The sequence below is a fragment of the Leucoraja erinacea genome, chromosome 2 (assembly GCF_028641065.1).
Source record: "Leucoraja erinacea ecotype New England chromosome 2, Leri_hhj_1, whole genome shotgun sequence".
In the NCBI taxonomy this organism is placed as follows: domain Eukaryota; kingdom Metazoa; phylum Chordata; class Chondrichthyes; order Rajiformes; family Rajidae; genus Leucoraja; species Leucoraja erinaceus.
Genome location: NC_073378.1, coordinates 8,176,994 through 8,191,891, shown reverse-complemented (window position 1 = coordinate 8,191,891; position 14,898 = coordinate 8,176,994). Strand labels below are relative to the sequence as shown.

Here is a 14,898-nt window from a genome sequence, read left to right as displayed (position 1 = left end):
CGACGGTAGACAAAAGTGCTGGAGAAACTCAGCGGGTGCAGCAGCATCTATGGAGCGAAGGAAACAGGCAACGTTTCGGGCCGAAACCCTTCTTCATAGAAACATAGAAACATAGAAAATAGGTGCAGGAGTAGGGCATTCAGCCCTTCGAGCCTGCACCGCCATTCAATATGATCATGGCTGATCATCCAACTCAGTATCCCGTACCTGCCTTCTCTCCATACCCTCTGATCCCTTTAGCCACAAGGGCCACATCTAACTCCCTCTTAAATATAGCCTATGAACTGGCCTCAACTACCTTCTGTGGCAGAGAGTTCCAGAGATTCACCACTCTCTGTGTGAAAAATGGTTTTCTCATCTCGGTACTAAAAGATTTCCCATTTTATCCTTAAACTGTGACCCCTTGCCCTGGACTTCCCCAACATCGGGAACAATCTTCCTGCCTCTAGCCTGTCCAACCCCTTAAGAATTTTTTTCAGACTGATGGAGAGAACCAAAGTTCCGCCTGTTCTCTCAAAGGAATGTGAAAGATTTTGAAAGATTGCAATATTTTGAAGTTTGAAGTTCTGAAGTAGTTTTTCCAAATTATCAATATTTATCCATCAACTATTAACTATAAACAGATCATCAGCTCATTGTCGCACTAACAATTGCAGGATTTCAACTCGCACAAGTAGGTCCTAAGTACAGTAGCATTTTGACACATTCAGACATATTCATAACTTCATTAGTCATAGGAACAGAATTAGGCCATTCGGCCCATCGCCTCTACTTTGCCATTCAGTCATGGCTAATCTATCTTTCCCTCCCAACTTCATTGTCCTGCCTTCTCCCCCTAATCTTTGACACCCTTACTAATCAATAACCTGCAATCTCCACTTTAAAAATACTCAATGACTGGTCACCTCAGTCATCTGCGGCAATGAATTCCACAGATTCACCGGCTTCACACTAAAGAAATGTAGGATCTCATTTGGAAAATGACTTCTCTTTCCTTGTTGCACTATTAAGATTTAATGTTGATTTAAATTAGCGGAAGTCAAATAGCTGATCTGAATTTCTATCCTTACCTGGAGTCTTGGGGGTGCTTCCACCATCGGTAAGATACGAGTCAGGAGACAACTTATCCATTTCTACCGCATGGCCATTTGATACCTTTTTTCTTGAGGAATCACCGGAAGAGAATCGCGTCTTTAAAGCTTTATCCTGAAAGCTCTTATATGCCATGTCCAAAGACTTGGATCTTCTGCGACATATTCGAGTGGAGGATTGATCTTGCAATGTGACAGGCCCAACTGGGTCTTGGCAGATCTGGGTGATTTTTTCCCCTTCAGTCACTACTTTACTTTCCGAGCCGCTGACATGTGGATCCTGCTTTTGGTTCATCTTTTCACTGTGTCTCTTGGTAAATATCCTTAAGTTTCCATTAGTGATCACCTCAGTTTTATGCTCCAACACCTCCTCAGCTATCGACCCCTCGGAGTTGAAGCCCAGTGGCATCGGATTCTGTAAAGCCTCCATGTACGACTTCCTAAACAAGCGTCTTGTTTCGAGGTACATTGAGTCTCGCCGCTGCTTCCTCTTTTGACAAGGGCTACTCAAGTCTGTGGCAAAGGTTAAAACTTTCGTAGTAACCCTGGCCTCAGGGCTGGGAACCACCAACACTTCATTGTTAACTGTCGGGGCCTCATCAGGAAGTGGAGTGGGTTGAGCTAAACTCAGTAAAGGGATTATGTCAGTGCTGTCAAAACTTGGGCAAAACAATGAGTTGTCTCCTTCCTTCAACCCCTTGGCAGCTTCCTGTTTGATGCAAGTTCCAAAAGGTTGCATGTTCTCGGACAGCTGGATCCCACACTCCATGTTACCCTCCGAAATTGCTGTTTTTTCCATTGGAACCACTGCTTCAGTGGGACTGCAGTGATCCGGCAGGTTGTTGCTTTTTGTCATTTGCGGCATCTTCTCCGTGGCGGCCGCGATCTGGTCGCGGCGGTTTGCGCCGGAATGTGAGTTAGCCGGCTCGGTTTTGGGCCTGTTGACAAACACAGGGTTAATGACGTTCTCCCAGCGCACGCGGAGGACAAGCGTGCCGCTCGTTAAAAGGCAGCTGTGCAGGGAAAACTCACGCTCACGGCTCACATTCTCCAGAAACTCCGCGGTGAAGAGCTTTGCATAGACATCCTCGGGAACAAGGACCTCTTCCACTGACTGCCCATTTGCGGAAAGGCATTTCAGCACCAGTTTCGCGGATTGGTTCCCCTGTGGTGCAACCTGAATGTAAAAGTCTCCAGCCTTGAGGGGGACCTTATGGAGAGATGTTAACTGCACCACCACCTTTTCATGGACACACAACGGCCAGCCTTCATGACGGAAGATGACGCCCGCATACCTGGCCTACAAACAAAAGGAAATCAATGTTAACGGACATAAAGCCAAATACTTTCGATTTGTTCATAAGCTCATAAATTCAAAAGTGATAGGAGCAAAATAAGGTTATTCATAGAAACATAGAAAATAGTTGCAGGAGTAAACCATTTGGCCCGAGCCAGCACTGCCATTCAATATGATCATGGCTGATCATCTAAAATAAGTACCCCATTCTGGCTTTTTCCCCATATCCCTTGATTCCCTAAGCCCTAATAGCTACTCTCGCTTGGACACATCCAGTGAATTGGCCTCCACTGCCTTCTGTGGCAGCGAATTCCACAGATTCACAACTCTCTGGGTGAAAAGGTTTTTCCTCATCTCAGTCCTAAATGGCCTACCCCTTATTCTTAAATTAGGCCCCTGCTTCTGGACTCCCCGAACATCGGGGACTTTTTTCCTGCATCTACCCTGTCCAATCCTCTAAAAATGTTATGTGTTTTTATAAGAATCCCTCTCATCCTTCTCAATTCCAGAGAATACAAGCCTAGTCGACCCATTCTTTCATCATATGTCAGTCCCACCATCCCGGGAATTAACCTGGTGAACCTATGCTGCACTCCCTCAATAACAATAATGTCCTTCCTCTAATTAGGAGACCAAAATTGCACTCAATACTCCACGTGCATCTCACCAGGGCCCTGTCCTAAACTCAAATCCTCTCGCAACGAAGGCCAACATGCCAGTGGCTTTCTTCATTGCCTGCAGTACCTGCATGCTTACTTTATTTGTCCCATCAAGTCTACTCCACCATTCAATCATGGTTGAGCTACCTTTCGCTCTTAACCCCATTTTCTTGCCTTCTCCCCATAATCCCTGACACCTGTACTAATCAAGAATCTATCTATCTCTGCCTTAAAAATATCCACTGACTTGGCCTCCACAGCCTTCTATAGAAAGGAATTCCTCATATTCACCACCCTCTAACTAATTAAATTCCTCCTCATCTCCTTCCTAAAACAACTTCCTTTAATTCTGAGGTTATGACCTCTGGTCTTAGACTCCCCCACTCGTCGAAACATCCACTCCAAATCCAGTCTATCCAGGCCTTTCACGTTTTATAATCCCAGAAAATGTTCCTTCACCTCTTATTTACCCAGTGCAGTAGAATTATCACTTCAACAGAATGAAGGAACTGAAAAGTGATTACTTAAGGTCATAGAAACATAGAAACATAGAAATTGGGTGCAGGAGTAGGCTATTCGGCCCTTCGAGCCTGCACCGCCATTCAATATGATCATGGCTGATCATCCAACTCAGTATCCCGTACCTGCCTTCTCTCCATACCCCCTGATCCCCTTAGCCACAAGGGCCACATCTAACTCCCTCTTAAATATAGCCAATGAACTGGCCTCAACTACCCTCTGTGGCAGAGAGTTCCAGAGATTCACCACTCTCTGTGTGAAAAAAGTTCTTCTCATCTCGGTTTTAAAGGATTTCCCCCTTATCCTTAAGCTGTGACCCCTTGTCCTGGACTTCCCTAACATCGGGAACAATCGTCTTGCATCTAGCCTGTCCAACCCCTTAAGAATTTTGTAAGTTTTGTAAGTCATAAGGTCATAAGCGATAGGAATAGAATTAGGCCATTCGGCCCATCAAGTCTACTCCACCATTCAATCATGGCTGATCCATCTCTCCCTCCTAACCCCGTTCCCCTGCCTTCTCCCCATAACCTCTGACACTTGTAATAATCAAGGACAGATCTATCTCTGCCTTAAAAATATCCACTGACTTGGCCTATACAGCCTTATGTGGCAAAGAATTCCACAGATTCACTACCCTTTGACTAAAGAAATGTCTCCTCATCTCCTTCCTAAAAGAATGCCCTTAAATTCTAAGACTATGACCCAGACTCTCCCACTAGTGGAAACATCCTCTCCACATCCACTCTATCCAAGCCTTTCACTATTCTGCATGCTTCAATGAGATCCCCCCTCATTCTTCAAAACTCCAGCGAGCAAAGGCCCAGTGCTGACAAACGTTCATCATAGGTTGAGCTACTTATTCCTAGGATCATTCTTGTAAACCTCCTCTGGACTCTCTCCAGAGCCAGCACATCCTTCCTCAGATATGGTGCCCAAAATGAAAGTCCCAGATGATTGATGAGTGAACTATCCAATCATTTCCATTCTGATCAAGATTTCAGATATTCATCCTAAATGTCGAATAGCTTTGATGTGAATAATCTAAATGAGCATTGGGACTGTGACAAATTTAATGCAATAATTCCTACATTACATTTCTGACAAACATCACAAGTAGTACAGTGATTTGTGATATCCTAAAGTCATGAAAACATAACTCTTTTCTTAACGATAGCAGATGAATGATTTGGAATTGGAATAGACATGAACTCGAACATAAGATAAATAATTATATGTAAGACATTTCAACTGCACTTGAGATTGGTTTGTGGCACAGAAACATGTTGAATGCAGATTGTTCTTATAACTAACACTAACTAGGCTGGATTCCCAGGAATCAGGAAACATTAGGAGAGGTTCAACAAGGAACTGCAGATGCTGTTTTACACTGAAGATAGACACAAAATACTGGAATAACTCAGCGGGTCAGGCAGCATTTCTGGAGAAAAGGAATCGGTGATGTTTCGGATCGGGACGGGTGAGGCGGGATCAAATTGGGCGCTCCGACCCGACAGTCCCCTCGACCCAAGTACTAGCAGTCAAATACGGGACAAGAGTGGTCCCGTATGGGACAAACCAATTTAGCCCAATATACGGGATGTCTCGGCTTATTAGGGGACAGTTGGCAACTTTACCTCCAGCAGCCTACTTGAAAACTAAAACGTCATCTATCCATTCCCTCCTAAGATGCCGACTGACCCACCACACTTTATGTTTTTTTTTAAATTATTGTCTATCCTTCCTTAACTTTAGTCTACAAAAGTTGCTTATTATTTTTGAAAAAGTGTCTATCTAAAATATCATGGTGTCCTGAGCAAATGGCAAATATTCGTAGGGGAATACAATAAACCGCAAACCGAAGGAAAGTCTATTTATTCGATGACTTCAGGATGCTTCAAATAACCTTGTGATCATGAAGTGCTTCTTAAGGTCCAATCATTGATGTAATGTAGGAAAGAAAATAGCCAAATTACCTACGTCAGGAAGCGAGGAAGAGAAATGCGTTAGATAGACACAAAAGCTGGAGTAACTCAGCGGGACAGGCAACATCTCTGGAGAGAAGGAATGGATGATGGTAAAGAAAGCTTTTGGTGTGCTGGCCTTTATAAATCAGAGCATTGAGTATTGAAGTTGGGATGTAATGTTAAAATTGTTCAAGGCATTGGTGAGGCCAATTCTGGAGTATGGGGTACAATTTTGGTCGCCTAATTATAGGAAGGATGTCAACAAAATAGAGAGAGTACAGAGGAGATTTACCTGGGTTTCAGCAACTAAGTTACAGAGAAAGGTTGAACAAGTTAGGGCTTTATTCTTTGGAGCGCAGAAGGTTAAGGGGGGACTTGATAGAGGTCTTTAAAATGATGAGAGGGATAGACAAAGTTGACGTGGATAAGGTTTTCCCACTGAGAGTAGGGAAGATGCAAACAAGGGGACATGACTTAAGGATTAAGGGACAGAAGTTTAGGGGTAACATGAGGGGGAACTTCTTTACTCAGAGAGTGGTGGCGGTGTGGAATGAGCTTCTAGTGAAGGTGGTGGAGGCAGGTTCGTTTTTATCATTTAAAAATAAATTGGATAGTTATATGGACGAGAAAGGAATGGAGGGTTATGGTCTGAGCGCAGGTATATGGGACTAGGGGAGAATACGTGTTCGGCACGGACTAGAAGGGTCGAGATGGCCTGTTTCCGTGCTGTAATTGTTATATGGTTATATGGTTATATGACGTTTCGGGTCGAGACCGTTCTTCAGACTGGTTAGGGATAAGGGAAATGAGAGATATGCGTTGAGCTATGTGAAAAGAAATGCATTGCTTTCTTTTTAATGATGTTGTATAAAGATTAATTTTCCAGTTCTGGGGGCATTGCCAATTGACCCCTTTGACTGAGGGGGGGATGAAGGAAGTTTGGTTTAACATGTCAACAGAAAGATGGAGAATAACAATCTTTGCATGCAAACTCACTGCACTCTAGCTAGTTGTGTTATTCTCCAGGCCCCAGCTGGGTCATTGCAGTTAGCAGAATAGTTAGTCTTTATTTCCACAGGGAAGGAGAAAAGAGGAGAGGGGTCACCTACATCTGACACCATGCATTTTCTCTCGGCTATCGCCAAGGCAGCAAGGGAATATTCCACTTTGTGAAGTGACCAGCAAACCATAAGGGCACAAAGTGGCTTGAAATGTCACCGAGCTAACATGAGCAAACAAAGGCAGGATTCTCAAATGGGTTTTGTGTTTGTGAAATGTGTTGGGGGAAGCAACAATGCGGGGGAGGGGGATAGTGTTTACCAGAAATGACACAGTGCAATAAATTGTGTCAAGCAGTTCACTGTTCAATCGATAAAAAAACAAAAATAAAAATAACATCAAATCTTCCTCGCTCTCAAGAAAAAGAGATATCCAGTTTAAAAAACAAAATCATTTTCTGTACTGACAGCACCAGAGATCAGGATCGAACCCGGGTCTCTGGCACTGTTAGACAGCACGCTACCAGCTGTGCCACTCTGCCAACCCAACGACAGCCTACCCAACAATAAATCATAGCCAACAATTTATTTTTCGTAAACTCCAATTTCAGAAAACCATTCAGATAATCCTGCAGCTATTTTGGTAATTTGATAGTTTGTATTCCCCTCAAGCAATTGTGGGTTGACTCCGCCTGAAACCTATTGTTGCCACTTTCATCTTGTTAAGCAAGTTGGATGGGTGAAAGCATGCTTGAGAGGTTAAAAGTGGTGACAAACACATTTACTTAAAGACATTCTTGCCATAGAGGGAGTACAGAGAAGGTTCACCAGACTGATTCCTGGGATGTCAGGACTTTCATGTGAAGAAAGACTGGATAGACTCGGCTTGTACTCGCTAGAATTTAGAAGATTGAGGGGGGATCTTATAGAAATGTACAAAATTCTTAAGGGTTTGGCAGCATCTTAAGGGTTTGCTAGATGCAGGAAGATTGTTCCCGATGTTGGGGAAGTCCAGAACAAGGGGTCACATTTTAAGGATAAGGGGGAAATCTTTTAGGACCGAGATAAGAAAATCATTTTTCACACAGAGAGTGGTGAATCTGTGGAATTCTCTGCCACAGAAGGTAGTTGAGGCCAGTTCATTGGCTATATTTAAGAGGGAGATAGATGTGGCCCTTGTGGCTAAAGGGATCAGGGGGTATGGAGAGAAGGCAGGTACAGGATATGGAGTTGGGTGATCAGCCATGATCATATTGAATGGCGGTGCAGCCTCAAAGGGCCGAATATCCTACTCCTGCACCTATTTTCTATGTTTCTATGTTTCTACCCAACAATAAACCATAGCCAACAATTTGTTTTTCGTAAACTCCAATTTCAGAAAACCATTCAGATAATCCTGCAGCTATTTTGGTAATTTGATAGTTTGTATTCCCCTCAAGCAATAGTGCGTTTGCTCCGCCTGAAACCTATTGCTGTTACTTTCATCTTGTGAAGCAAGTTGGATGGGTGAAGTGGTTGAAAGGTTAAAAGTGGTGACAAACAACTTTACTTAATCTGACACATGTAGCCTCATTATGAGCCTATAAGATTTATTCCTATTTTTTTCCAAAACAACAAACTCATAAGTGATTGGAGTAGAATTAGGCCATTCGGCCCATCAAGTCTACTCTGCCATTCTATTATGGCTGATCTATCTCTCCCTCCTAACCAAATTATCCTGCCTTCTCTCCATAACCTCCAACACCTGTACTAATCAAAAATCTATCTATCTCGGTCTTAAAAATATCCACTGACTTGGCCTCCACAGCCTTCTCCGTGGCAATGATTCACCACCCACTGACTAAAGAAATTTCTCCTCATCTCCTTCCTAAAAAGAACGTGCTCTAATTCTGCGGCGATTACCTCTAGTCTACGACAAGGTTCATTTTACCTCAAGAAAATTCCATATTTATTTTACATGGTGCAGCTGGTAGGGCCTGCTGCCTCAAGGGCCTGTCCCACTTGGGCGACATTTGCACGGCTGCAGAGCGTCAGTGACTGACTCCCCGTAAAACCGTCAAGTTGCGCGACATACACGCTGACGTATGCTGCCATGCGGGTGATGCCCAGTTAGGGTTGAGGCTGTAAAATATTCTTCCTTTAATGCATGGATTTTAAACATTAATACATTAAATTTAATACAATAAAATCAATCGTGCAAATGAAAAGATGTCTGAGTCGTTCAGTTTTATTTATAGATGTATTGGTCCGCTTCCAGATCCGATCACCGTCTTTTCACAGGGATGGATTCAGTGAGTGTGGACTGAACTCCCCTCTCCCCTCTTCCCCCCTCCAGCCCCCATCCCTCCTTCCCCACTCTCCCTATCCTTCTCCCCACCCCTCCACCCCCTTCTTCCCTTTCTCCCTCTTCCTCCCTTCTCCCGCTCCACTCTTCTCCCCCTTATTCACTACACCCTCCCCTCACATCCCCTTCTCCCCCCTCTCCCTCCCTCTCCCATTCTCCAATCCCCCCACTTTCCCCCAACCACCCCCCCATTTGTGTATTGTATTGTATTGTATTCAAATTTATTGTCATTGTCTCAATTTGAGACAACGAAATGAATTTCCCGTACAGGCAGTATCGTTAAAAAAAAATCACAAGAAAAATAATAAAAATAAATAATAAATAAATAATAAAACATATTAAAAATAAAATTGAAATTGAATTAAAAAATTTTTAAAAAGCACAAACACAGAAAGTCCACAACACAACATAACATAAATGGCACCCCAGGTGTGGACCCAGCCTGTGACTAGCGTTCCCCCGCACACTATCCCACACACGCTAGGGACAATTTGTACAAACCTGTGCGTCTTTAGAGTGCGGGAGGAAACTCAAACCCTAACCCTAACCCTTTCCCTAGCCCTAACCCTAAACCTAATCCCAACCTCAACCCTAGCCCTAAACCTAACCCTAACCATAACCCTAACTCTAGGTTGATAGGCTTGGTATAAGTATAAATTGTCCCTAGCGTGTGTGGGATAGTGTGGGGATCACTGGTCGGTGCGGACTCAGGGTCCGAAGGGCACTGTATCTCTGAACTAAATGTGACATAGGGGCCCCAGGGGTTGGACTCGAACCCCCAATGCTCTGCCTACTCCTCATGGGAACTAAACTGGTGGCCACGAATTGTCCCAGAGGCAGATCTCTCTTCCAATGGTCTCTCCAAACCCCCAGAGGTAGCGGACTTTTCAACAGCGTACGGGCAATGTTGTCAATGTACCAGTGCCACCCACCTGCTCCGGCCACTGAGTCTAAATACCCACCACCCATTTTGAAGTAAAGCGAGGGGACGAAAACGAGGGGGGGGGGGGGGGGGGGGGGGGGGGGTAGGGGGAGGTTGTTCCCAAAGTCTGTATTTATCCCATAGTCAATGTTACTAAAACAGATGATGTGGCCTTTGTGCAGCACTATTAGTGGGATCTAGCTGTCACAGGCTGGGTACACAAATGGGGGGTGTCGGGGAAAGTGGGGGGGTTGGAGAATGGGAGAAGGGAGGGAGAGCGGGAGAAGAAGGGATGTGAGGGGAGGGGGGGGGAGTGGATAAGGGGGAAAAGAGAGGAGCGAGGAGAAGGGAGGAAGAGGGGAGGAAGGGAGGAAGTGGGGGGAGGGTGGAGAATGGGAGAAGGGAGGGAGAGTGGAAGAAGGGAGGAAGTGGGGGGAGAGGGGAGGGGAGAGGGGTAGGGGGAGTGAAGAAGGAGGGATGGAGACGGGAGAGGGGAAGTGGGGAGAGGGGAGTTCAGTCACTCATTGAATCCATTCCTGTGAAAAGTTATAGAGACGGTGATTGGATTTGGAAGCGGACCAATACATCTATAAATAAAACTGAACGACTCAGACATCTTTTCATTTGCACAATTGATTTTATTGTATTAAATTTAAGATATCAATGTTTAAAATCCATGTATTGAAGGAAGAATATTTTACAGCCCATCTGTGGTCCCTAACCCCAACCCTAACCCAAACCCAAACCCTTACCGGACGTCACCCACAGGACAGCATACGTCAGCGTGTGACAGTGCACACGACATGATGAAACCCCCAAATGTCGCCTCAGGATTTTGAACATTTCAAAATCCAGGGGTGACATGGGAACCACCGCTCGTCACTGCATGTGTCACCACGCCACACCATGCGTCACGCCCGTGTCACGACGCGACAACCTCTTTTTAGGCTGTCGCCTAAATGTCGCCCAAATGATGCCCAAAGTGGGACAGGCCCTTTACAGCGCCAAAGCCCCAGGTTCGATTCTGACCTCGGGTGCTGTCTGAGTGAAGTTTGCATGTTCTCCCTGTGACCATGTTGTTTCCTCCCGGTGCTCCGGTTTCCTACCATATCCAAAGATGTTCGGGCTTATCCGTGAATTGCCCCCAGTGCATAGGAAGTGAATGCATACGTGGGATAACATAGAACTAGTGTGAACGGCTGTTTAAATATCAGTGTGGAGTTGTTAGATCGAATGGCCTGTTTCCACACTGTCTTTCTAAACTACCCAGCCATCTTCGTCAATGCAAACAAATGACCCAATGTGGGTCTTTCCTCGGCTGAGCACCCAGCACTGGGAAGTGTTTAGCAAACGGATAAACTCCAGTGGGGATAACTGGGGTGATTAAGGGTTCACATGAAACCGAACTAATCACAACTGGGTTAAAACAAACCTGTCAGGCTCCAGCAGTTTCAAGCTCACCATAGACTGGAGTGGAACAATGAAGTGTTCCAGCTCAGTGACTACAGCAAGCAGAGAGGAGGGAATGGAAATCTGCAGTTCCCTCTTAAACACGGTTTCAATGTTGAATCACTCACTGACAGCTTTCATTGTGGCCTCAGTCACGTCAGCTTTCTGCCCCTCGAAGCGGCTGGAAAATAGATCTGCCCGGAACTGACAGAACCTTTGCTTTCACTCAGATGTTAAACACCATTTAGTTTACTTTAGAGATACAGCGCGGAACCAGCACCTTTGGCCCAACGGGTCCACGCCGACCAGCGATCCCCACAAACGCTAACACTAACTGTATCCTACACGGATAATTTACAATTTTTACCGTAGACAATTAACCTACAAACCTTTTAAGGCCACAGATTAAGGATAAGGGGGAAATCTTTTAGGACCGAGATGAGGAAAACATTTTTCACACAGAGAGTGGTGAATCTGTGGAATTCTCTGCCACAGAAGGTAGTTGAGGCCAGTTCATTGGCTATATTTAAGAGGGAGTTAGATGTGGCCCTTGTGGCTAAAGGGATCAGGGGGTATTGGAGAGAAGGCAGGTACGGGATACTGAGTTGGATGATCAGCCATGATCATAATGAATGGCGGTGCAGGCTCGAAGGGCCGAATGGCCTACTCCTGCACCTATTTTCTATGTTTCTATGTTTACGGCTTTGGAGTGTGAAAGAAACCAGAGAAAACTCCCGCAGGTCACGGGGAGAAGGTACAAACTCCTTACAGACAGCACCCGCAGTCAGGATCGAACCCGGGTCTCTGGCGCTGTAAGGCAGCAACTCTGCCGCTGTGCCACCGTGCTGCCCCAACATTATGATGTTTAAAATATTTCAACAAGGCACAGGTACTACTATTGCCTCGACCATTTATTTCCACCTCATTTACCTGGCATGCTGGCTGGGCATGAGATGAGACGACAAGGTAATGGGGGCACCCGGTCGAATGTTATCGTTGCTCATCAATCTTGTCCATTTTCACCAGTTAATATTTAGCCCCGGAAGGATACCGACTATCTCCGATGGCCCAAAGTATTTGTTGCAGCTGCATTTCAATGTTTGGGCTGAATGCTGCTCAACAGTGTTAATATAAACCCAAACTTATTAGCCTTGCGGATGCATCAGGTCCAGCATCAGTCAACAGGAGATTCCAGTTATAGAGTAATTTCCCATCGTAAAATCTCCCAATGTACTTAAGGCGAGAGGGGAAAGATTTAATAGGAACCTGAGGGGCAGCTTTTTCCACACGGAAGGTGGTGGGTAAATGGAACGGGCCACCAGAGGAAGAAGTTGCAGCAAGTACAATAACAACATCTGAAAAACATTTGGACATGTACGTACATGGATACGTAAGGTATGAATTGAATTGCATACTTTATTGTCACATGGGGCAAGTCACGGTGACATTCTTTTCATGCATACCCAAGGTATGCAAATAGTCGCCCATAAAGGGTCTTCCTTTGTTGTGTGTGTATATATTTAGATAATGGTATATGGACACACTGATCTGTTCTGTAGTCAATGCCTACTATGTTCGGTTGTGCTGAGTCAAAGCAAGAATTTCATTGTCCTATCAGGGACACATGACAATAAACTCACTTGAATCTTGACTCTTGAATCTTTCCCCCCCCCCCCCACTCCACCCCTCCCTCACAGAGGTCCACCCAAGCCGGGTCCTCCATTGTCCATTGTTCCTCCCCCTCCCTCACAGCGGTCCCCACACGTCAGGTCCTCCTTGTTTCCTTCCGCCGGCAGCGGCGTCCTCACTTCCACGTGTCCATCCTCGTCCGTCGGTCGGCGCCATTATCAGCCACCTATCGCACTGACCTCTCCGCTAACGCTGCAGGGACCTCGCCGGACACCTCCGTGGCGTCGACCCAGGCCCCAACCATGGGCTCTGCAGGCCCAGGGGCCTTCATTGACCAGCGAGGCACCACCTCCAACTTGCGAAGCTCCGGCCCACGAGGCTCCAGCCCGGCATCTCCGGATGGTGTTTGGTAGGGATGTGGGTCGTGGGCGGGTAAATGAGACTAGCTTTGATGGGGCATTTTGGTCAACATGAAGGGCTGGTTTACATAGAAACATAGAAACATAGAAATTAGGCAGGAGTAGGCCATTCAGCCCTTCGAGCCTGCACCGCCATTCAATATGATCATGGCTGATCATCCAACTCAGTATCCTGTACCTGCCTTCTCTCCATACCCCTGATCCCTTTAGCCACACGGGCCACATCTAACTCCCTCTTAAATATAGCCAATGAACTGGCCTCAACTACCTTCTGTGGCAGAAAATTCCACAGATTCACCACTCTCTGTGTGAAAAATGTTTTCCTCATCTCAGCCCTAAAAAATTTCCCCCTTATCCTTAAACTGTGACCCCTTGTTCTGAACTTCCCCAACACCGGGAACAATCTTCCTGCATCTAGCCTGTCCAACCCCTTAAGAATTTTGTAAGTTTCTATAAGATCCCCCCTCAATCATCTAAATTCTACCGAGTACTTGGTGTGTGACACAATGACTACTTCATACAAATGTCATCAATCAAAAAATGATCCTAAACTACATAAAAAGGAATTAGGCAGATGACCAAAATGTGTTAAAGATGTAAGAATGTGAGAAACATCAGCAGGATTTAACCAAGGGTCCAATTAGATCACAGCTGGTCTGTTACCTCTGAGCCAGTTTTGTGCACCAGCCAAATATTTCTTAATTGCCTTACAATCTTATTTTATTGGGTGTACTCTGTGAGGGAATCCCACAAACCTGAATTCCAGACATTCTCTATTCTCTGGGTGAAGACATTTACATAGAAACATAGACAATAGGTGCAGGAGTAGGCCATTCGGCCCTTCAAGCCGTAGGCCATTCGGCCATTCAATATGATCACGGCTGATCGTCCAAAATCAGTACCCCGTCCCTGCTTTCTCCCCAAATCCCTTGAGCCTATAAGCCCTTCGAGCTATATCTAACTATCTTGAAAATATCCAGTGAATTGGCCTCCACTGCCTTCTGTGGCAGAAAATTCCAAAGATTCACATCTCTGGGTGAAAACGATTTTCTCATCTCAATCCTAAATGGCCTAACCATTATTATGCTTAATAATAATGCTGGAATAGATATCTTTAACTGTGATTCCTAGTTTTGGACTCCCCAAACATGGGGAACAATTTTCCTGCATCTGGCCATATAACCATATAACAATTACAGCACGGAAACAGGCCATCTCTGCCCTACAAGTCCGTGCCGAAACAACTTTTTTCCCTTAGTCCCACCTGCCTGCACTCATACCATAACCCTCCATTCCCTTCTCATCCATATGCCTATCCAATTTATTTTTAAATGATACCAACGAACCTGCCGACACCACTTCCACTGGAAGCTCATTCCACACCGCTACCACTCTCTGAGTAAAGAAGTTCCCCCTCATGTTACCCCTAAGCTTCTTTCCCTTAGTTCTGAAGGCATGTCCTCTTGTTTGAATGGTTAGTCCATTTAGCCTGTTCAATCCCTTAAGCATTTAATATGTTTCTGTAAGATCCCCTGTCATCAGTCTAAATTCCAGTTTCTTCTCATCTTTGTCCTAAATGGACAATCCCTTATTCTAAAAATAGCAAC

The 14,898-nt window shown here is 45.2% G+C and overlaps 1 protein-coding gene across 1 annotated transcript in view; it reads right to left on the bottom strand.

Annotated features, from left to right (window-relative positions):
- zgc:158766 (uncharacterized protein LOC100009641 homolog) overlaps positions 1–14,898 on the bottom strand; it is a gene marked incomplete at its 5' end in the record, with an annotated part of 164,178 nt that overhangs the window by 124,601 nt on the left and 24,679 nt on the right. Inside the window, 1 exon segment of the mRNA XM_055651523.1 lies at positions 1,071–2,391. Within this exon segment, the coding sequence (XP_055507498.1) occupies positions 1,071–2,391 (1,321 nt within the window).